The sequence below is a fragment of the Styela clava genome, chromosome 12, assembly GCF_964204865.1.
Source record: "Styela clava chromosome 12, kaStyClav1.hap1.2, whole genome shotgun sequence".
NCBI classification, from domain to species: Eukaryota; Metazoa; Chordata; class Ascidiacea; order Stolidobranchia; family Styelidae; genus Styela; species Styela clava.
Window position 1 is genome coordinate 16,081,145 of NC_135261.1, and position 24,582 is coordinate 16,105,726.

At 34.2% G+C, this 24,582-nt stretch overlaps 3 protein-coding genes across 3 annotated transcripts; 2 read left to right on the forward strand and 1 right to left on the reverse strand.

Moving 5' to 3' along the window:
* Window positions 1-742: 742 nt before the first annotated feature.
* LOC120330437 (uncharacterized) lies at window positions 743-2,635 on the reverse strand. The gene is made up of 6 exons (XM_078118963.1): window positions 2,472-2,635; window positions 2,054-2,187; window positions 1,764-1,837; window positions 1,623-1,691; window positions 1,463-1,543; window positions 743-1,138 (listed from the first exon to the last, which is right to left on the reverse strand). The coding sequence occupies exons 1-6, from the start codon at window positions 2,589-2,591 to the stop codon at window positions 984-986; spliced, it is 633 nt and encodes a 210-aa protein (XP_077975089.1). The 5' UTR covers window positions 2,592-2,635; the 3' UTR covers window positions 743-983.
* A 6,654-nt stretch (window positions 2,636-9,289) lies between these two features.
* Window positions 9,290-15,659, forward strand: LOC120329261 (mitogen-activated protein kinase-binding protein 1-like). The gene has a single exon (XM_039395822.2). It carries the CDS (start codon window positions 9,443-9,445, stop codon window positions 12,788-12,790), a length of 3,348 nt encoding a protein of 1,115 aa, XP_039251756.2. The 5' UTR covers window positions 9,290-9,442; the 3' UTR covers window positions 12,791-15,659.
* Window positions 15,605-24,052, forward strand: LOC120329262 (enoyl-CoA delta isomerase 2-like). Its single transcript, XM_039395823.2, has 8 exons — window positions 15,605-15,763; window positions 17,763-17,919; window positions 18,599-18,697; window positions 19,806-20,006; window positions 20,256-20,431; window positions 21,026-21,236; window positions 21,688-21,831; window positions 22,274-24,052. Exons 1-8 carry the CDS (start codon window positions 15,726-15,728, stop codon window positions 22,418-22,420), a joined length of 1,173 nt encoding a protein of 390 aa, XP_039251757.2. The 5' UTR covers window positions 15,605-15,725; the 3' UTR covers window positions 22,421-24,052.
* Window positions 24,053-24,582: the final 530 nt, after the last annotated feature.

Sequence of the window (24,582 nt, forward strand, 5' to 3'; positions counted from 1 at the left end):
TAAATTTACAATACATGAAAATATGTGAAACAAACTCAGGTTCTCCATTACATAATACACACATTTCATTCCCTGCTTTTTTTCCAATTTCTGGCTTTTGTTTTCAATGGCAAGATATCCCAGGGTAATTTATAGTTAAAATCAGTATTTTTAATAAGTAAACGAATAGCTCGCAGAGCCATGTGATTCATATGGAGCACAGAGCTATGATTGAGAAAGACCGTGGTTTGCCATATATTTAGGCCTTCTTCTCCCCTTGGATAAATATGTAAATCCCATGTTATATCAATTAATAAATACATAAATAACCGCACTCCTCTCGGCGACTGGTTCATATTCTGTTCTGTAGATACGTTTTCTGTCTAATAGATATGCATTCCCAATAAGCATATGCCCATAGTTGTATGCTTTCAGCGTACCATACTTCGAAACCCAAAATCAAATATGTATTGAAGAATTAAAGACCTCAAGTCAAGTTAATACGGCCAATTTCGCACCCGACTCGGCTGAAGCAAGGGATTTTGGCAGCGAGCAATGCGTTTTCTTAATATGCAGCGAACCATTTAGCTGGACGACGTAAAAAATGCAGGGAACAATGCCACAATGAGCAAATCTTTGCAAGTTTCCACTCATTGTATATATGCTCATTGATTAATCTTTTTATCTTATCTCATCAAATTGTGGAAGATAAAGATGAATTCCTCTAGTTTAGAATTGCATTTAGAGTGTTAAAACATTTGCATCATGTCTTCATTGTATAATTTGCAACTTAAATATAGCACAACATAATTACGATTTACGATAACAATGAAACTGAGAAAGCCACGGCATAACGCCTAAAATTGCATAAAAAATGACTCCTGTAGTTTTCTTATTTATTCTAGAATATAGTAGTTGTACTAAATAGTATACTGCAGTGTTATAATTCCCATTAAATGAATTTCTGTTCAGGGTTATATATAACTCAATATTGAAAAATCTCGTCAGTTCAAACTTTCCATCAACTCCGGATGTTCAACAATTTTAGAAGGATAAAGTTGTACAATGATTCCTTTCTCAATGAGCTTGTTCCACATTGAACTAATTTGATGAATAGTTGGATTTAGGGTTGGAAATGCCGACCAGACAACCCATTCACCTGAAAAGATATTGAGATTCGATATAAATCGCTCCAGAAATCTACAGATATGCAATTGGTTGATGTCACTTTTTTTAAAAATTTGTTGTCTTATGTTGCTTTTCTCCTATTCCACACCTTACATGCAATGTGTAACTACCTTCACTAGTGAGTAGACATTCCTTGTGAATGAACATCCTTGACTGGTTTTAAGTGATCAATTTTCATTACTCACTGAATATATTATTTACTCTTGAGTGAGTCTAATTCCTTTTATTGTGTGTTCTATCAATGCTGCTGAGAATAAATTGTCATTGAAACTAAATGAGAAGTGGCCTAAAATACCTGAAAGACTGCAGAATGCATGGACTAAATAATTCTTTTTGTCGTATAGAACCAGAATATCACCATTGAACAAGGCATCATCTGAATATTAAAATGTTTTAACTATTTTTAAATGTATTCACCGTAACCATTTTAATCTGTAAATTCAATTATACATTACCTATTTTTTTAGCATTATTATTTGTTCCTCCGTCTTGTGTTAGAGTGTGTGAAGCCAAAACAGCTGGTTCTGTATCAAAATATTGAATTTCTTATTTATTATATTTCATTTTAACTATATAGTCATATCCAAAAATAATACTTTCGCTCTTCATCCCATAATAAACGCCGTCAATTCGTTTGGTCCGATCAATTGTAAACGTTTGGGGAGGAGAACTGAAATAAAGTAAAATGTTTTTTTTTACATACAATGTTTTTAAAATTACATATCTTCTGTTTTTGAATGTATCTCTGATTTGGAGACTGAGTAGTTTGATCTGTCCATTCAAATGTAACAGAATTCGCTTATATACTTTAGTTTGAATATTGCAGTGTTTTAGTCATTTTTTCAGTTTTTTTTTCAACTTTATTTGAAATAAATTATAAACTTACTTCTCATGTAAATTAGTAACCACCATTTGCATTCCTTCATTTGTATTGGAGAAGTTCTGTAGTTTTGCACCTATAACATCTTCATTCATGACCTCATCGTTGGTGTGTAGCACCAGATACCAGTCATTCTTAACCTGCACACAACAATATGGTTTGTAATTTCTACTGAATAATTTCATTATGCAAGGAGAGTTTTACTAAATCTCAACTGTTAACACCTGTGACACATTTGAAAAGTTGAGTGAAGTGAAGAGGTTGAAATCTCCAGATGTATTATTGTGAGATAATGTATCTGAAGTCCTAATGCTGTCTTAATCAAACTTTTGGAGAAAAGTGTAAGCGGAAAACGACACATCTTTTATATATATATTAAAAACCGACTGGAAGTAAAGGTTTTACAATTTAATTATATACATACCTTATCCCAGTCAATGTCCTCATTGTTCTCTGGAATTTTACATTCTTTTGCCAGATTAATCTCAATGCTTATACCAAGCATCAAAAGTGAAATACACAATATGTTTTTCAAGGTCAGCATTTTATTTTAAAGTAGCAAATCTTAAGTTTGAAAAAACACAAAATTAAGTCTTTTATAACCCGGGAAACTTTCTAGAGTTTAGTGAGTTATCCAAACTTACAGAAATCTGTGACATTTCAGAATTATATAATGATAGTTGCAGCGAAAAGTCTATAGATACTGAAGCAATAATATTTCAATCGGAAGAGCGCAATTGACATCCTCACCTATCCAAGTCATAGTACAGACTGTTCGTTACAGGCTTTGCATTCTGTACATATATTTGTGCGCTTGATGATGTTATATATTCTAAACAAGGCTGTGGGAAATGCGTAATTTTTTTTGTTTATACTGTCTGGGAATGTAGAACATGCATCGTTTCATGGAAGAGGAGGCAAAAAGGGATCAATAGATTCACATTTTCAAGAACATGTTCTCCATCCAATCTTTTTTTCTGTACAAATATGTAAATTCTATCATATCCTAATTTTTGATGTTTCATCATTGGAGTGCTATTTACACACACCTATACAGTAACAAATATAGGCTGTAATGGACATATACACTCTAATGCAGTGGTCGGCAACCACCGGGCCGCGGCCCATCGCCGGTCCGCGGAAAGGTCACTGCCGGTCCGCAGAGAGGTGACACAAAAATGAACAAGGCCGTAATATAACCTCTACAATGTAACAATAAACCCTACGACTAAAAACAGCACCCAACAATAAACCAGACAAACACCAGGGGTCGGCAAACTGCGGGCCAAATGCGACCCGCGTACTAATTTGTTGCGGCCCTCGAACGACCCGACATTTGATACATAAAACAAAAATTGATCCCAAATTTATTATGGTCTCTACACGGATTTATGTGGTGACAAGTGCTGCTGTACGGCGCTTGGTATGTTACAAGTAGCGTCAGTTGTATGTCGTTCGAGTTAATTTTAATTTTTAAAATTTGAAAATGAGGCTCGAGCATTTCAAAGTGCTTGAACGGTTAAATATTTTTCTTTCTTGCGCATTCCAAAACCGGTTTGCTCTATATGCCCAGTCAGCATCGCAGTTGTTAAGGGTTTCAATGTTAAACTCGTTACGAAACGAGTCGTCGAAAACCCGGGACTAGGTAATCTGTGCGACAGTGCAAAACGTGTAATTTGCACGTTCGGAAGAACATATGGCCTTGAGCAGCTTTATCTGAAATGCATTCCACTTAGATTAAATATCGTACTCGCTTGTCAGATCATCATTTGGACGACAAGTTGTTATAAAAACATCATCTTTTACATTGATATTAAGTAAATAAAAACAATGTATTGTTGGATAATATATTGAAAAAAACGACACATACACATCTCATTGGGACAGGCTTTCAACAGAGCAAGGGCAGTAATGCGAATGCGTCAGAATTTGAAGTTTAATTAATGTAATATTGCGGCCCGCGCGCTACCGGTAATGTATATATTTGGTCCGCAAATACATGAAGTTTGCTGATCACTGCACAACACTATTGAGCAGTATGTCTGACTTTATAAACAAATGCCATGTCAGTATGTCGCAATATTGCTGGGTAAATTGTTTTCTCTACGCCCATATAAGAATGTCTCTCATCAGTCCGAATAAGATCTCCCCAACAAAATGATACAGGCATTGTTAACTTTCTCGAAATCTTACCAATGTGAGGCCTGGTTTTCAATATTGATTACTACAAAAACGAAATATCGAAGTGTAAGAAACCACCCGTTTCGTGTGTCAATGTCGACCATATCTCGAATATGGAAACAGTTGATAGTCATCAAACAAATACAGATATCGGATTAAATAGCATCACCGTCGTTTTTAGTATATTGTCAACAATCAACATAAATTTCCTGATGCGTATAACTTATTGCATAGGCTTTTGGTCAGACTTTACCGGTCCGTCACTTGAAAAAAAGTTGCCGACCACTGCTCTAATGTACTGTGATATCCACCCCCCAAAACACCAAACCACTTTATTTTTATTTAAATTTATTAACAATGAACTGATTTTTTTTTTATCTTATCATCAAATTTTGAAGGATAAGGATGAATTCCTCTATTTCAAAATTCCAAACAAGAGCGTTGAAACATTTGTATCATGTCTTCATTGTATAATTTTCAACTTAATTCCAAATCGCTAGTCACATGTGTGAAATTGTTGACGCGACTCGGACAGGAAATCAATGATTATCAATCCTTCATAATCACTTATTATTGGTTTAGCATGTATTTTCAGTCATACATATCATCCCTGCCACTGTGATGTTTTGATAAATATGATTTCGACTGCACCATACTTGGCAGAGGTATCGAGATTTTTTAAACCTGAAAAAAACGTAAAATTAATGGTAATTTCACGCGTAGCGGCGCGCATTAGAATGTTTACATCTTTCTACGCGCATTTTCGTTGAAAAAATTAACATTTTTTGCATTGAGGGGGGCGTGTGGACTAATAATTAGAGGTGTGACGTCATCAAAATTGCCAATTGAAGCCTTGAAATTGAAAATTCTGTAAATACAATCGTGGATTTTAGAGTAACCATTCTTGCTATAATAGTGATTCTGGTGTTGTTCTGTTGGAAAATAACTCAAGAAAACGTTGAAATAAACATTAATCAATTAGGAATAATTATTAACCCTCTACTAGACACAAAATCTCGCAAGTTCAATAGAAATTTCGGAATTTTGGCGTAAAAATGTTTTTTTTTTAGATGAGTGCGTTTTACATATATTGCCTAATAGAGCTCTATCACACGCTAATATAAAGCCACGAGTGAAGCTTTAGGGCCTAATGGTTGACAAACAAATAATCAAAGTAAAATGGCATCAGAACGACCGGCTGGGGAGGGTTTTAAAATGCGCTGTTCGAAAAAAATGGTGCTCCAGAAGTATGTGTACCAATATGAAGGTAACTAATTTTGTTCGCCTACTTTATATCAAGTTGTGTAAATGGACTAAATTCTATCGGTAGGGGGATATTCACTTGTGTAACACAGACAATTCCCGAACTTTTAATTTAACAAAAATAAGGAGAATCGTAACCTAACCTGGTACACATACTACGAGTACCGAAAAAACAGCCCACATAGTAAAAGCAGTTATGGAAATACTTTACATTACAGAAAAATTAATTCACATAGTAAATAGCAGACGAAGGAAATATTTTGCATTGCAGAAAAATAGCTCACATAGTTAATAGCAGTCATGAAATATTTCTCACTATTGATTACAAAAGTATAATTGCATCCAAATCAACAGTATCTATATGACTATATAAAGGATCGTTAAAATTAAATAATATGCAAGAATCATATTGATAACAAAATGTATTCTAATCAATTTTAATATCTAAAACAAAATCTTCATAAATATTTTTTGTAAATTCACAATACATGAAAATATGTGAAACAAACTCAGGTTCTCCATTACATAATACACACATTTCATTCCCTGCTATTTTTCCAATTTCTGGCTTTTGTTTTCAATGGCAAGATATCCCAGAGTAATTTATAGTTAAAATCAGTATTTTTAATAAGTAAACGAATAGCTCGCAGAGCCATGTGATTCATATGGAGCACAGAGCTATGATTGAGAAAGGCCGTGGTTTGCCATATATTTAGGCCTTCTTCTCCCCTTGGATAAATATGTAAATCCCATGTTATATCAATTAATAAATACATAAATAACCGCACTCCTCTCGGCGACTGGTTCATATTCTGTTCTGTAGATACGTTTTCTGTCTAATAGATATGCATTCCCAATAAGCATATGCTCATAGTTGTATGCTTTCAGCGTACCATACTTCGAAACCCAAAATCAAATATGTATTGAAGAATTAAAGACCTCAAGTCAAGTTAATACGGCCAATTTCGCACCCGACTCGGCTGAAGCAAGGGATTTTGGCAGCGAGCGATGCGTTTTCTTAATATGCATCGAACCATTTAGCTGGACGACGTAAAAAATGCAGGGAACAATGCCACAATGAGCAAATCTTTGCAAGTTTCCACTCATTGTATATATGCTCATTGTATGAACATAGCGGGCATAGCCATTTCAGTAGGGACATAGCGGACATAGCCATTATAGTAGGGACATAGCCATTTTAGTAGGGACATAGTGGACATCGCCATTTTAGTAGGGACATATCGGACATAGCCATTTTGGAAGGGATATAGCCATTTTAGTAGGGACATAGCGAACATACCGTAGTCATTTTAGTAGGAAATATCGGAGTCGCAATTCTAGATGGGACATAGCCGTTTTAGTAGGGACATATGGGACATACCGGTAGCCATTTTGTAACTACCCGCTGTATCGTATCAGCTCAGTTAATCATGGACGGTTGTTTTAAATTTCACTCATTCTGCCAGGCCAGTGGAAGCATTTATTTTGTTGTGAATGGGTTGTCGATTTTGGGGAATGTTGTAATTGAGATAATAATAATCATAATAAAATATTTTTCAATAATATTCGAAGTGAAGGCGAAGTACCGTATTAATCATATATTGTGAAAAGTCAGTCAGGTCAGCTGGTCGGGACTAAATACCGTACCGTACCGTAACTCAGCGCGTTTTGATGTTAGAATGGATATCATCTTGATCCAAACATAAAAAATATACCGGTAGTGGATATCAGGATATAATCTAGACTAGACCAACCACCGATAAAAGTGAAGAGGCCAAGAAGTTATTTTCATTAAATGTAATTTCTGTTACCGGTATTTGTTTAAACAAAAACAAAAAAGAGTTCAAAATTTTCAATATTCTGATATTTGCATAGAGCTGTACATTGCATACAAACTACTGAACTAAAAAGATGATAGAGTTTAACAGCTATACAGACTCAGCAGATTAGAAATTATTACTTAGATCTGTACGGTACCTATATTATGACTTTATTCGGACAGTATACTGTATAGCCTAATAGAGTACAGGAGTAGCGGATAGCCTATGACTGTATGATTATCTTAAATGTCAGAATGTTAGGTGAACTATGTCTGTATGTAGGTCAATTATGCAAAGTTCAATGGAATATGTTCTTGAAAGGACCAGCTATGGGTTAAGTTAATAATGGTGCTTACATGCGCATTAAGCTTTTCTGCACCTGGCCATGTAAAGAGAGTACAAACCAACAGGAGATTTTATATTTATAGCCCACAAGTCCTTGTAACTCCAGAACTCCTTTTCAATAGTTTTTATTGATATCCGTAGCTGTTAAACTATCATAATTCAGTAATTATGACCTTTAAGTAACATGATTCAATTCTGTATCACCTAAAAATATTTTCCTGGTGGTGGTTGCCAACTCGCAATATATTTTCATTTTTTTTAATATCTTTTACATATTCTTAATCTCTCACTATAAAATATGGATTTTATTACTTTTGTTATTTGTAAAAAGAAAAATTCCCCATTATGCTGCAAAGAAAGTCGTCCGGGCTTGTTTATAATGTTAAAGATAATTACTTACTGTATTTCAAACTCTACCAGCATACATAAATATTACAATAACCTTGACCAACACACAGGGCATGAAGTCAAGAAAGCTATTATCAGAGAAAGTTTAGATGCGATTTAATTTTAAACGTGCAACATAAAAGTATTACCAAACGAAGTATCATGAAGAATGAAAAACTCAAATCAGGTTTTAAAATTTGTGAGCATTGTAATAATACATAAATATAAGTGAAAAAATACAATGAATTACTCACTAATCGGGCTTGGGAACATTGTATTTCATACAATATCAACCTTTCAAGACTGTAAAATATTAATAACAACTAACAACACTTAATTTCTTGGGAAAAATTCCAATGACCACATAGGATATTAGGTATTAACAAACATTGTTATCATTATTGATTTTAAGACAAATTCAAATAAAGATTGTTGTAACTGTACACTGACAACATACCATTGTGTTGATTTGTGGGATTGGGTATCTCTGTAATAAACCTTTTGTTCTCTGGAATGTGGTTTTCTCATTGACAGATTGAAATTTTGTCATGTCTCTTGTTGAAAAATATTTAAATTACTTAATTTGTATTATGAATAAGTAGACTGGTCTTGTTTTATGGCTTGCTATAGCTTTGCCATTGTACAGTTGTATATGGATAGAATGTTTTTTACATCTGGATTGGTAGAAATGTTTATTTTGTTCAGTGAGTTTTGCTATGCTATCTACTGTGTTGTATTATACCAAGCTAATTTCATTCAAACAGTTGGGCTCCACCTCATTGAGCATTAAAAAACAATGGCTATTGTGCCTCTGATTACCCTACATTGGTTCACAGGTTAATTCATGTAGGGGACAATTACTGGTATGTCTGAAGAGATTGATGGACTCCTTTCCATTCCAGGGTGGTTCACATATCTGTTGGTTGGTTATACCATCCTCCACCATGCATCTGAAACAAATACCTCATTAATTATTCCCATATCCGACATGGACAGGAAAAGCCCATGATCAAGCCATCTTAACAGCTTTCCTCTCCTCGGAATATAAATTTAAAAGGCCTATGCTCTACTGCATAGCAGTTATATTGTGATTCTTGCTTAAAAAAAGTTACATTTTCTTAAAAATACTGATTTTTGAATATGTTCTAGTACCGATAATTAATCCCTAATATTGATGTTCCCGGTTGACTCTTGCAATGGTTGATAACTTGATATACATAGTATAATATTTCTTCTATACAGGTGCTATAGCAGTATACGTAATTAATCACACAATGAGAATATTTCAATAAAAATCTATAGATCCAGATTGGAATTGTTGTTGTTGGAATGCTGTATACTCTTCTAGTTGGAATAGGATATAAAATTTGATAAAATGATGAGATATTAAAGTTGGAAAATGGGGGACAAATCTAATCGTTCTACTGATCTACCTGCTCAACTGAGAAGAAAGAAAAGTTTTCAAGGGCGTCAGTACAAAAGACGAACCAAACCACTCTCAGAACAATACAGTTCACAGTTATCGAAAGTTCTTGGTTTGACTGTGAGACAGAATTGTGCATTTGCTTGTAATGAAGCAACAGGCAATGTAGCTTATCCAGCTGGAAGTGTAATTGTTATTGCTCGAATTCGATCAAATAAACAGTTTTACATTTTTAATCCTGGTCATAAAAGCTTAACTTGTATCAAGTTTTCATTGGATGGACAATATGTTGTGACCGGTGAGCTCGGTCATCTGCCATGCGTCAGAGTATTTTCAGTATCTGAAAAAAGTCAGATAGCCTCGTTTCAATCTCATAAGTTTGGCATCTCTTGCGTTTCTTTTTCACCTAATTCTGAATACATTGTTTCTATTGGATATCAGCATGATAATGTGATCAATGTTTGGAACTGGAAAAAAAATGTTCTCGCCGCTTCAAATAAAGTTTCGGTTAAAGTTAGATCGCTTGCTTTTGCAGAAGATAGTAGCTATTTTGTGACTGCTGGAAATCGTCATGTAAAATTTTGGTATATAGAGCAAACGAACACTCCAGAGACTGAAACAGTGCCACTAAAAGGACGTTCTGGGATTTTAGGAACGGTTCGAAATCACTTATTTTGCGATGTTGCCTGTGGAGTCGGTTGTGATAGTCTTTATACATATTCACTCACTCGTACTGGGATGTTATGTCAGTTCAATGAAAAACGTACATTGGAGAATTCAATTCAACTACAAGCCAGTGCAGCGTTTTGCATGTCAGTTGTCAATGGTACCATTGTGTGTGGATGTAATGATGGTATTATTTTATTACATTCATCAGCTGATCTCCAGTTTTTAAATTCATTTAGCTGTTCTGAGTCTGAAACTGACCTGCATGACATTGTCGTTGTTAGTATGGACAGTCAAAATATGTGGGTTCATTGTGTTGATACAAATCACATTATACGTGTATGGGATGTTTTAGATTTCAATAGTCCTGTGGAGTTTTCATCATGTCATTTTCATTCCGAATGTATATGGGATATCAAAGAGATACCGTCCCCATCTACAGACAGCAGTTCATTGTTTTATTCATGCTCGAATGATGCCACTGTTAAAATGTGGAATCTCACAGATGATGATGCATGTGTAATGAAAAGTAATATTTTAGTCAACTCGAGCACTGTATCTAATAATGGCTCCAACATTAAACCTAGCAAAGTTGGTATAAGAACATTGTGTGTTTCTCATGATTCCCAATACTTAGCTGTTGGTGACAGGGGTGGATTTATCCATATTTATCAACTCGATGATTCTATGAAACTTACTCAAGTAACAAAAGTAGAAATGCATGCAACAGATCTTCTAAGCCTTACCTATGATCCGTCGGATAAAATGTTAGCATCGGCAAGCAGAGACCGTTGCATATATATTCTCGATTCGAACAATGCACCTACATACACAATAAGTGATCATTCTGCAGCTGTTACTGCTGTTAAATTTATTCATTTGAATGATAAATTACGATTGATATCATGTGGAGTGGACAAGTCTTTATATTTTTGTACTGTTATAAATGAAGAAGGCCGTGTTGAAATCACACGCGATCAGCATATTGTTGAAAAGCATTCCATGCATGATATGACTATAATTAACGATACTGTTTTAGTCGCTTGTGGAGCAAATTTAAGGGAATATGACATTGGATGTGGAAAAGCCAGGCGCTTGATACGGGGCCCTGAATCGGTTTCTACTGTGTTGCGAGTTATTGCAGACAAAGATGGGATGATTGTTGCTATTTCATGTTCCGATAAATTCATATATGTCCTAAACTACCAAACAGGAGAATTTTTGTTCGAACTCAGTGGCCATTCTGAAATTTGCACTGCGCTTGCTTTTATCAGTAACTGCTCTGATAAAACCCTGGTTACAACATCAGCTGATAGTTGTATGTTTATTTGGAAACTCAATCGATGTGCTCAAATTATTGAAGACTCTACTTCTCATTCTGATGTTCAAGGATGTTTACAGAATGATATTGGGGATCCTATTTCAGAAGAGAACGAAGTGAATGTAACAGCATATTTTGGTAATTCAAAATCTATTGAGCCTTTTCAATCTGACTGTTTAATGAAACCAGATGGTGCTGATAATGGTGAATCCGATACTGATGAAAATGATAATGAACCAGATGAAGTTACAAGTACTATTGAAATAGATATGGACATGTCATTACCTACTTGGCTCACAGGTAAAAAAGACAAAATAATCAAAGGAAAAGCACCTGGTGGAAAATGGGCCAGCAGATTGCAAAATCAATATAATGAGGTTTCTCTTCTTGATACTCCACGAACTGTCATGGAATGGGAAGATATTTGTGCAGATTCACCTGAGGATTGTGATAACGAGGATCCTACAGCACTTGGCCCTGATGATCAGAATCATATCATTATGGACAGCCAGCCTTCCGAGCCAACAGAAAATATAACCGAATCGGAAAATGGGAACACTGAAATATCTCAGCCAAATAACAGTAAATGCAGCGATACTAAACTGGATGAAAAACAAAATATAGTGCAGACTGAAGTAAAGGGAAATGAAGACCCCAGTGAGAAAATGGAAGTGCTGGAACCAGAGGGTCATAATCATAACATGCTTGATGAAAGTAACAAGGCGTGTGGTGCTCAGACTCAAAGTAATGGTGATATATCTCCTATTAAAAATCCACAATCAAATGATCCTGATTTTATTTGCACAAGTACACCAGCTCCAGCTATTCCTCCAGCTTTTGCTAACTTTATAGAAAATCTTTCAAAGAAAAAACCAAGAGCAGTTCCGTCATCTTTGCCATTACGAAATTCATACAATAGTTTGGAAGAAAGACGGAGTCCGAAAAAGGTTGAATCTGAAACGACCAGTGTTTGTCATCCACTAGATGATCATGAAAAAGTAGCAAATGAATGTCCTGATTCTGCTACAGAGGATTGCAATGATGTTGTTAACAGTCTTTTTACTGCATTTGGCCGAGCGGAATCTATGTATCAGAAAATATCAAACGAATGTGATAATGTGGATTCCAATGATGTAGCCAGAAAACATTTATCTAACGCATTTATATCGTTACAAGATAGAATAAACCAACTACAGTTAGGAACTGTTCGAGAAAAAGATTTCGATAATATTGATATGAACAGTTCACCAGTATTGTCTCTTTTGCGAGAGTATTCAGATAAACTGTTTGCGATGGTCAAAGAGGAGACTCAGAAAAAATGTTTAATCAAAGAATAATAATTTTATCCGAATTGTTTTAAATTCAAATCAACTAACTAAGTGTTGTATTACTGTATATATTACAAAACTGGTCAGTAGCGAAACATTCCAACATAATTCCTGCACTCGCCCGAACTTGCCATTGACTTGGGTATTGGTAGCCTGCGAATGGCTCTCTCGCTAGTTCCATTTCTTTCATTATTATCTTTTGTATTGTCTTGTTTATTTATTTGAGAAATCAGTAATTTACAAATTTATAATCGATCTTTTGTATTATATGCTGTGCAACTGTTCACACATTAATCCTGTGAAACCATGACATGTAATGTCAATATACTATGTAATCATAGGCGTAGATGAAGTTTTATCCTGATGAATTCAGCTGAATTCATTGTGGCACATTTGGTACAAACCGATTTATAAATCATAACCACTAGGTAAACCAAGTAATGTTGCTTGCAGATATATTTCATACTATGCTTATTCATGCCTTTTGCACTGAACAAGGTCCTGTATAAGCAGCCATTGATATCCAAGAACATCTAAAGTGCCACTATTGCTTACCCAATTAATTACACATTGGTTGAGGTGGGGAAGCATGGGATTTGAACCTCAGCAAGATATGTAATTAGTGATACCAATGCAGTTAAGTTCAGCACTATAACAGCTAAGCCATTGCGCCGCTCAGCAAGCTAGCTAGACTTGGCTGTTAATTATTATTCTCTCATTCCATCCATTTCCATACTTTTTGAATCGCCCTTTTTTGGGTGTTCCCGTAGTATTCGTACTAAAAAAGGCGCACAACCTGAACATAGTATGTGTACCACGTTAGGGTTAGCAGGTTGTGCACACTTATGGTACGAAAGCGCCCTTTTTTGAATTATTTACTTCGATATCACTGTTCATCATTATTGTGTCTTGTTTGAAACATGGCTTTGGAGAGTCTTGAGAAAAATATCCAATTGACACCTGACTCTGTTTTGAAAAAAATGTCGACTCTCATCTGCAGGCTGATTTAAATTTTGACTACGACTTTTGTTCTAACTCCAGAAAAAATCAAATTTGGTAATAAAAACTTGGCGTATAAAAGCCTTCTTTGATAGGCTTTTAATAGGAATGTTCAGTCAATTTAATTTATTTTGAGTTTTCGAAACTCCCAACTCGAAGTCCTAATTTTAAGTTTTTACTCGGCTGAAATTGATCCCACTTGTAAAACACTTTATAAAAATGTAACCACTGTTGGTTGTTATTTTCCACTGAAATAAACTTGAACAACTTGAATTAACTTTTTATACCTCCTACTAACAACTACTACTTATTGATTGATTGTCAGTTGTCACTGTGATTACCTCTATATGTCAATCCATATGATTTTGTATTTGACGTTAATTCATATCTTTCATGCAGAATCATTATAAGGATTAGGTTAAGCAGTTTAGTATACTTTTGTAGTCATTTTATATCTAAGTCTGTGTATTCTTTGTAACTATGTGAGCAAATTTTGGCTGTTACTCTTATTGTGTGTTGTATTCAAAATCTGGGAATTTTTTATTATTGAAGAAACTCATTGAAATTTTGTTTTTTAAAATTACCCAAAAAACATTCTGTATTCAAAATAAACGCTGCATATTATTGATAAAGAAATGGTTTGTGTTGTCCATTTTGTGAGATTTACTCATGGCAAACAATTGACTAAAATAATAATAATATTCAAATGACTAATTGCTGTATTTGCATTTAAATGTATAAAACGCTTGAGTTGAATGCTTGAAATTTTTGAATATTTTTTATATTTTGTGCTTTATAATTAAATGTTGATGATTTTTTGTGATTGACCTTTGATCAGAACCTTCTGTTTTGAAAAATTGATATGCATACACACATACATTAGCACGTAGCTCACCAAGTTTTCGATACTTCTCAATTTTCAATGTGATGTCTCTAAATGAGCCCACTACTTATTTAAAAGGGTTTGTAATAAGTTTGGTCAAAATTGAATGAATTACTATAGAATTTCGAATACATTTGGATATAATAGATTTGACCAAGAAAAATGAGTCTTATCTTCAGCAGAGAAATTTAAACAAACAAACCATTTTAAATTTACAAAAATTGTATTTGATAATGCATAATGGTACAGATAACATTGTTTTGATTGATATTCTCTTTTTTTAGGTGTCAATTAATTTTTTTTTTTTCGTTGATACGTGTCAAGTATCAAAATGAAAGTGTTTTGAATTATTCCTTAAATCAAACACTATCAATATCAAATATAACCAATTTTGAATTTATTCTAGTCATTCGTACATCCCTGCCTTAAGTCAACTACCTTATGTTTTGTCATGCTCAAGCTTGCATCTCGCGGAGACGTAGCATAGTGGCTTTCAGTTCTAAATTATTCCTTGAATCAAGGATCAACAATATCAAATATTACCAATTTTGAATTTATTCGATTCATTTCGGACATTCCTGTCTTAAGTCGACTACCTTTTGTTTTACCGGTATGTCTTTTTTGTCATGTTCAAGCTAGCATCTTGCCGCGATGTAGCATAGCGGCTTACAGAATGTTTACTTATTTGCGATGCTGCCCACTTTGTTTGCTTGGCTCACCTATTAAGCAAACATATCCTATATATTCTTTTGTTTTTTGATGACCACAATGTTCCAACATTACGTTAATGTGGTCAAACCATGCCTATGTATGCTTTGATTATTTAAGATGTACGATTTATAAGCCATGTAATGTAACCAAGTGTTTTTTTGCACTGAATATTAGGATTGTGACATTCCTTGCGAGTACAAATCATTTACAGTACATTATTAACTTTTTTTTACTCCATATTCTTTTCTCTTTTTCTCAATGCTTTAAAATGATATAAATATAAGAGTTTGCCTGTTCATTTCTTGTGACCTGTGAAGCAAGGATTTCAGCTACTTATTGTCCAACAAGGTTATGGCTTTATCCTGCATTGGAAGAAGTATATTTATCAGGTAAGCTTTAATCTTTGCAGATTCTACTTTGAAAATAATATGACAAGCAGAACTGTGGTATATGTATTAATTAATAATAATGAAGCATATATATGTTTTTAATACAATGTATTCATGTGTATGGGCAGCCACTGTTAGGTTATACACTAGTATAGTTTGAAAAGACCGAAATCTTACTGGTTCGGCATTGCCTACGGTAACTAGTTTATTCCACCCTAGTGTGGGCATGGGATTTTAACCTGCGGTGCCATTATAGTAATCAAGTTTTAATGCTTTAACCACTAGGCTAACAGTTCACAATTTTTTTGTTTGTGCAGCGCCAAATTATCAGGAAAAGAGACTCACGGCACTTACATCAAAAAAAATTGTTCCCTACAAATAAACCAAATCTTATGAATGTGTAGCCTACTTGTTTGTAAACATGTAGATCCAAGGTATAAGATCAACTCATCTTCGCCTGATTTTCCTTTGAAATACTAAAAAATATCACTCGTGTTTGCTTAACTCTGTTTAGAATATAAATTAACTGCAGCTCGCAAATTGCAGTAGTGTCTACCTCTATTGTTACGTAACAATGGAAGTAGACACTAAGTAACAGGAAGTAACCGACATAGAAAGGTAAAATGAATGTATTGATTCATATACACATTTAAAATAAGAAACAATAAAATATACAATATATATGTTAAATATTTGATCATATTTTGGTTATATTTAACGCAATTTTGTTAGTTTTCGGGGTGTACAGGGCAAATCGCCACTGCTGCACTCGGTCATTGCGCCCACAAGAAATTGTATGAGTATGTTCAAGTTTTTACCGGAATATTTTTTCACTTCTTAAATGTTTCATTGTTCAAAAATTTGTCACTTCAATATCGAATTGTTAATATTAAAAGTGTTATTGAATATGGCAGCAAAAAAATTGTTGTGTGATATCACAATATTAGATTGTCAATATTTAAATTGTAACACATTTGGCCAACTTCTTCAAGGTATTTTTAACTCTGGCACGGAATAAACTCATGTTTATTTATTCAAAGACCTGTATTTATTGGTGTATAGGCAATGTAAACCATAGGTCAAATGCATCATCAATTTTGCATGAACTCACCACAAGCTTGATACTATTTTGTGCTGTATATTAAAAAAGCCTTGGTATTTTCTATGTAACAACATTAAATTGTCGGAAGGGTTATGCATTACCAAGTGCAAATGCATTTAGGAAATTACCATAACATAAATGGACATTGGACGGAATGAAATATTGCACATTTTTTCATGTCTATATGCACAATAAAATAGTTTAATCAGAATACAATTATAGATAAAGAAGAGTTGAAATTTATGTTGAAAAATAGAACAGTGAGATTTTAAATCAGGGGTCATCGTAGACAATACCAGGCGTCCACTGGTATATTTATGTGTCAACTTACCGTATCGGCCTACCGTAAAGCCTTATTCGGAGTGGAAAGGCACATATTAAGAACCTTGCAAAAAAAAAAAACATTAAAAACTTGTATGGTCCACTTAGTCAGCTTGAAATCGACAACTTGTAACCCCCACCAAATTACTTCACTGGGTAATAGGACTGGGAATGATTGATCGGTTAACGGTTACAATTTATTTTGACCTTTAACTGACATCGCAGGTAATAATCACCGTTAGTGTACAATTTCCTCGAAAATTATTAGTTCACTGCAAATACGGTAAATCTCCTGTGGCGTTTAATTTAAAAAAATATCACTAACTCAATTGGTAAGCACCATGAAAATGTAAGAAAAAAGTAAGTATTGCTGATTATGAAAATTCGACAATGAGAAGTTCAGAAGTTTCCGGTCTGAATATATTGTACTGATTACACGCACTGATGGTTGCGAAATCACTGTGACGTAACAAGCATAACTTCCAACTTATCACGACGCTAGCTACGGTTAAAATGTTTTCACTAAAATTCCCAGCCCTATTGGTTAAGAGATTATGCTGGAGCATTTTATTACAGACAGAACAAAATGGTTGTTCGTACTCTGTCTTCATCTAAGTATCTGCAATCAAGCTCTGTTGATGCAAAATTTGAGACTGCCAAACAACAACTAAACTCTTTCAGTAATGATCCTGGAAATGAAACAAAACTCAAAATATATGCTTTGTTCAAACAGGTTTGAATTGTTTCTTGTTAAAGATTAAATATCATGTTTTTAATACTGTTATTCTAATCTATTATCTTTTGAATCCCCCAAAATAGGGGTTCAAAAACTTTTTAACCCGCACCCCTTTTTTAGAATTTGTCAAGTCCCACGCCCCACCTAAAAAATAACTAGCTGACAATAAGCTACAAATGAAAAATAGTAAAGTGAAGGTATATTTTATTCAGAAAACACATTGATAATATGTGTACATAATAAAGAAATGTCACCAATGAAGAAATGTAAATATCCAAAATAAGGCAGGCAAGATCAAATATAACGAATATTTTCATTTTTAATTATCTTCATGCCCACTCAAATCGTCTACGCCCTTATTGTGGGGCGCGCCCCATTGTTTGACAATTCATTAGACATTTGTCTAAGTGTAATCGAAGTCGTGATAAACAATAATTTAATGAATATCATAAATACTTTTTCATAATGTGACTGAATTTTAAACAGTTGAATGTGTTACAAATTATGTTACTATATTTTCGAAACAAATATCATCAACAAATCATTTATGAAACATTATATTTCAAAATTTCTTTATTAGTTTCTTCAAATTTCTTTATTAGTAAGTTGTTCAGTTTTGTCTCACTCTCCAGTCTTGTATATAACTAAGAAATATTTTGTTATTGCATTGTTTAAGGCAACAGTAGGAAAAAACACAACAGACAAACCAGGAGCTTTAAATTTTGTTGGGCAATACAAGTGGTCAGCGTGGACAGATTTGGGTGACATGTCGAAGGTAATATTTCTAACTTCAGTTTTCTAACTTAATAGAAGTGGTGACATCCAAATTATTATTGTGCTAATATATAGATTTATGCCGGTTTCACATGTTTGAATCTTATAGAAAAGGCCATGTTTAAGAGACTGAATGTAGCAAACTCGGATAGCATAGAAGTTATGGTTATCCTGATGCAAGAGTCCAGTTTGGGAGTCCGGTTATAGGGATAATTCCAAACAGTCATTGTTCCATATACATGGACTAATCTGATAGTGATTCTCAATGTGGTCTTTCGTCTCCTTCCTTTTGATGCCTTAAGAATTTTTAAAACCAATGTTTTCATTGGGCCTACAATGGATTACAAATTGAAAATGGAGCGTTTATCACGTCTCCCTTCACACTGAAATGCATTTTTTTTATTTTTTATTAATTCTGTTTGTACAATTTGTACTATCTGCATGTGATAAAATAACCTACTGACTGACTTACTAGAGGGGATTTACGCAATAAGTTGAATCAAGGTATGAAAGTACAATTTGACAAACTGATGGACAGACACAAGGATTAGGTTGGCCATTGACCTCTTTACTGTATTGTTTCTCTTTACTGTATTGTTTATATTTATATTAAAAAATACTTATGATGCCCGAAGTTTTTACTAAAGGTTTCGAGGGTCCCAAAATTTCTTTTAAAACTTTAAATGGCCCACAAGAGCAGTCTTTTTTGCACATGCCTATCCATGCGATTCGAAACTATTAATCTATGCACATATGCAATCTGATGGCAAGCATGTTCTTGATATGCAGCACAATGTGCTAACCATCAGATATCCCACAATCCGGTACTGCCCTTAGTGTTTGTACCAGGTTAGAGTTAGGCCATAATTTTATTCCGATTTTCCTTTTTTTTTTAGTTCCATCAGTTCGAGGACTGTCTGTGTTAGCCAAGTGAATATACCCCCTGCCCATAGGCTTCCGTTTCGTTACACTTGATGTAAAGTTGGCGAACAAAATTAGTCAACTCCATATTGGTACACACACTTCTGGAGTGCCCTCAATTGTCTACAAGAAAAGACTTGTTTATAGTCAAATTTTGCTTCTATTTGCAATTATAAACTGTAATTTAGGATGATGCAAAGCAGAACTACATTGATCTGGTTTCTGAATTAGCAAAGGCTGAAGGAAGTTCTGTAGATGCCGAACCACAACAAGAAACAGAAACTGATGCAAAAGTTTATGGATCCGGTGTGTTATTGGTCAAAACTGAAAATCAAATTATGACTGTAACGATGAATAGACCTGAACGATACAATGCAATAACTGTTGATGTAAGATAATTGAAATGTATCTTGGTTTATTTCGTGTTTTTACAATTGAGCCTTGGTTACTTTGATCATAGATTATCATTACAGCCTCGTTTATAGCTATGATTTCATATTCTGGATAAATCACCATAGCATACTGACTTGACCAGTCACAAAAATTTGATTTCATCCATATGTTCATGGATTAATTGTCCAAGCATATACTAGTTCACTTATCTTTTTGTATATTTACTTTTTCATCTTTCTTCCAAGATGTATGAAGGACTGATTGAAATTCTCTCTGATGCAGCAAATGATGATTCTGTGTCTATTGTCGTGTTAACTGGTGCTGGAAAATATTTCTGCAGTGGTAACGACTTGAAAAACTTTGCCGGAATTACTCCTGCCAATATGAAACAAGTAGCTATGGATTCAGCAGTGTTATTAGAGTAAGAATCATTCATTTTTTTGCAGAAAAGTGGGGGAGGTAGCCTAGTGGCCAAAGTGTTAGACTTAACTATGATGGCATCGCGGATCGGATGCTAATTGCATAGGATCGTATTCTTGTGGATTGAATTATTTCAAATTCAGAGGTATCGCTGCTCGTTAACCGGTATTGATATTTCAACCCTCTCTTCATCCTGAAATGCCATATTCTAATTTGTTTATTATATTATTCGGTTCCATTACATTTGAACCCACGTACATTTGAACCCATGACAATTGCACCTGTATGCTATTGCACCTATGGAATTTTTTTTGTTTTTTGGATAGTTGATCCCATACTAACCCTAACCCATGGGTTTTAGCACCCGCATATAGATTGAACCCGTGGATATACACATGGGTTCAAATGTACGTGGGTTCAAATGTACGGTCACCTATTATTCATATAAAGTGTATTCAAGTGTGGGGGAAGAGTACTGATTACAACGTTCTACAGTATGGAATATATACAATGTCAAATATATTTAAGTATTTGGTTTGTTCTGAATATATCTACTTTCTTGTATATCAAGGAAAATTCTTTTTTTTGCTTACAGACGATATGTGGCTGCCTATATCGATTTTCCTAAACCTCTGATTGCCGCAGTAAATGGACCAGCTATTGGAATTCCAGTGACGCAGTTAGGATTATTTGATGCTGTCTATGCAAGCGATGTAGCAACTTTTCAAACTCCATTTTCCAAGATTGGACAAAGTCCTGAAGCCTGTTCTTCCTACATATTTCCAAAGCTAATGGGTCATGCTAAGGTTTTTCTTTTAATAACTAACATATATGTTTTGTTCACGGTGACCAAAAAGAACAAAACTCTGGTCATTTGGAACATATTCTAGACTTAAGAATCTATAGAGAAAATAACTTTTGTGTGAAGTGTCTTAGATTAGTGAAACTTTTGGGTACAATCCAGTCAAAAAAACACTAACAGAAATTCAAGTGTTATATATATTTTCGTAAAAGTAATTAAGAAATTTAATAATCCTATTTCTTTGAATCGTCCTGTATTATTTTCAAGATATGTTTTAAAGCCATTCTGTGTTGTGGTGGTTAGCCATATGATTAAGCTGTTTTATCGACTTTCCTCCTCTCCGGGATAAATTTTTCGTCCATACAACCTTGTCATATGTAACTGATTATTCTCACACATTATAATTATATTGTAATACACAGACTTTTAGAATCAATATTAATTGTTATTTACAGGCATGCACACTGCTACTATTCAATGAAACATACACTGCTTCTGAGGCTGAGCGTTTAAATTTGGTGACCAAAGTTTTTCCCAATGCAAATTTCCAAGAAGATGTAAGAAAAGAGATTGAAAAAATGGTAAAACTACCTATAAAGGTTAGTGACTAATCAAATTTAGACACTTATAATATCTCTTCATTGTGTATAAATCATAACTTTTAAGCATGAATGGCTACTACTTTGAAAGGACTAAAATCATTCTAATTCGTCATTGACTATCCTATTTGTCCCTGGGTGGGATGGTGGACGTGGGGTTTGATTTCAATTTTAATTAACAATGATAAACCTTGCAAAGATGAAATTTTGAATCTTTTGATTATTTGAAATCCATATGACAGTGTACAGTAGCAATATTTTTGAATTCATCCTGTTAAACATAACTACATATGATGCTGGGATTGATATATTAGTCGTGTTACATTACACGCCAGCAGATGCCGATGGGGCTTTGAAGCAGTTCTAGTCCATACAATCATGAAATGACAATTAAATGTAACTTCTCTGTCCTGATTTTATTTTTATTTTTTTCTTTATTCAGTCACTCGTTTATTCGAAGCGACTCGCTAGAGATTGTGAAAGAGAAATGCTTCATAAAGTCAACAAAGATGAATGTGAGAGACTCGTTGAAAGGTGGACATCAGAAGATTGTATCAAAGCTGTTATGGGATTTTTATCGAAGTTATGAATCAAGAGCCATAATGCTATATGGAGCAATTTGCAAAAATCATAATTTAATTTTTTTCTGCAAGCACATGCAATTTGTGTTGCTTGCGTAATTGCCAATATGACACCGAATACAAATAGTTAGATTCCTATTACATGAGTATAATATGTGTTGATGTGATGCTGCTTTGATTATTTTTTCTTGAAGCCTTTTTTCATCACTACCTCATAGTGATCACGTTTACACACCACCCATAGTGTTTGGGATTTTTATCAAAGTTATGATCAATAGGTGATTGCCAATATCACACCCAATGCAAATAGTTATTTTCCTGTTATATGAGTACATGTCATGATGTTGATGTGATGTTGCTTTGATTTTTTTCTTGAAGCCTTTTTTCATCACTACCTACCTCATAGTGATCACGTTTACACACCACCCATAGTGTTTGGGATTTTTATCAAAGTTATGATCAATAGGTGATTGCCAATATCACACCCAATGCAAATAGTTATTTTCCTGTTATATGAGTACATGTCATGATGTTGATGTGATGTTGCTTTGATTTTTTTCTTGAAGCCTTTTTTCATCACTACCTCATAGTGATCACGTTTACACACCACCCATAGTGTTTGGGATTTTTATCAAAGTTATGATCAATAGGTGATTGCCAATATGACACCCAATGCAAATTGTTATTTTCCTGTTATATGAGTACATGTCATAATGTTGATGTGATGTTGCTTTGATTTTTTTTCTTTAATTTTTTTTTCTGCAATTTTTTTAAGCGGCAAGAAAAAGCGTTTAGTTTTATATCACACAAAATAAGTACTTATACAGAAAAGACTGGAAATACTTCTTGGAAAAAACACTAAAACTGGGAATTTCCTTTAGGTTTTCGTTAATATCGTTCCAAATTCTCACACCCTGGTACTTTATGGAATTTTGGGCCCGCGAGGATGAAAATCGTGGTACAAATAATCCTCCCTTTCGAGATGAACGAGTACCATATGTATGTGCATTTTTTGTTGTAACAAAATATTGTTGTATTACGCGAGGGGCAGTGCTATTTACCGCTTGATACATGAGCCTTCCCATTTCATAAAAATATAGATCTTTTTTTCTAAGAATACCAAGGATTTTGTAATAACTACTCAAATTTACCCAGCGTGGCACCCCGCAGATGGCTCGAATTGCTTTATTTTGGATTAGCTGTAATTTGTTAAGACTGGTTTTGTCACAACAACCCCAAGTTACGATACCATACAGAATACAAGAATGAAATAATGAATAGTAAATGATTTTTAAAGCATGCAATGTCAAATAGTGTCTAAGTTTGAACATAATCCCAGTCACTCTTGATAACTTGCTATATAGATATTCAGTATGAGCATGCCATTTAAATTTGTTGTCAATAATTATCCCAAGATATTTCATGCATGACACTTCAATTAACATTTTATCACCAAAAGATACATGGAAAGCTTTACTTATATTTTTTTGGTGAGAAAGCATACAGGTCGATTTAGAATAATTTACAGTCAATTTATTTGCTCTCATCCAGGCATCCACTTTGCTTATTTCATTATTTATGAGAATTTGAAGAATATGAGGGCAGTGGTGGCTTTTAGCAATACACGTGTCATCAGCAAACATTCTGGTGTCACTATTGGTAGCATTATTTAGATCATTAACATAGATTATAAAAAGTAAAGGCCCCAAAATTGAGCCCTGTGGAACTCCGCAAGATATTGGGAGATATTGTGAAGTTGTGGAATCTAATTTGACATATTGACTTCGCTGCCACAAGTAGCTAGTCAGTAATTTACCAGCAACACCACGAATACCATACATGGACAGTTTGGTTAGCAAAATAGAATGATTTACAGTATCGAAAGCTTTCGATAAGTCAAGAAAAACATTACAATTAATTTTATTGTTCTCTAGGTCATCCATAGCAGATGTCATGATATCAAGCACGGCATGGGTGGTACTACAGCCCTCACGGAAACCAAATTGATAGTCACTTATAACACTGTGCTTGTCAAAAAGTAGTTTTAAGAGATTGATATGAAAACTTGATAAATATACGAAAACCGCAGCCCCTGTCAAACTTTAGTAAACCTCGATTTAGGAGAGCCTAGCAACATCACTTCCCAACCACCCCTCACCATTACTATCTC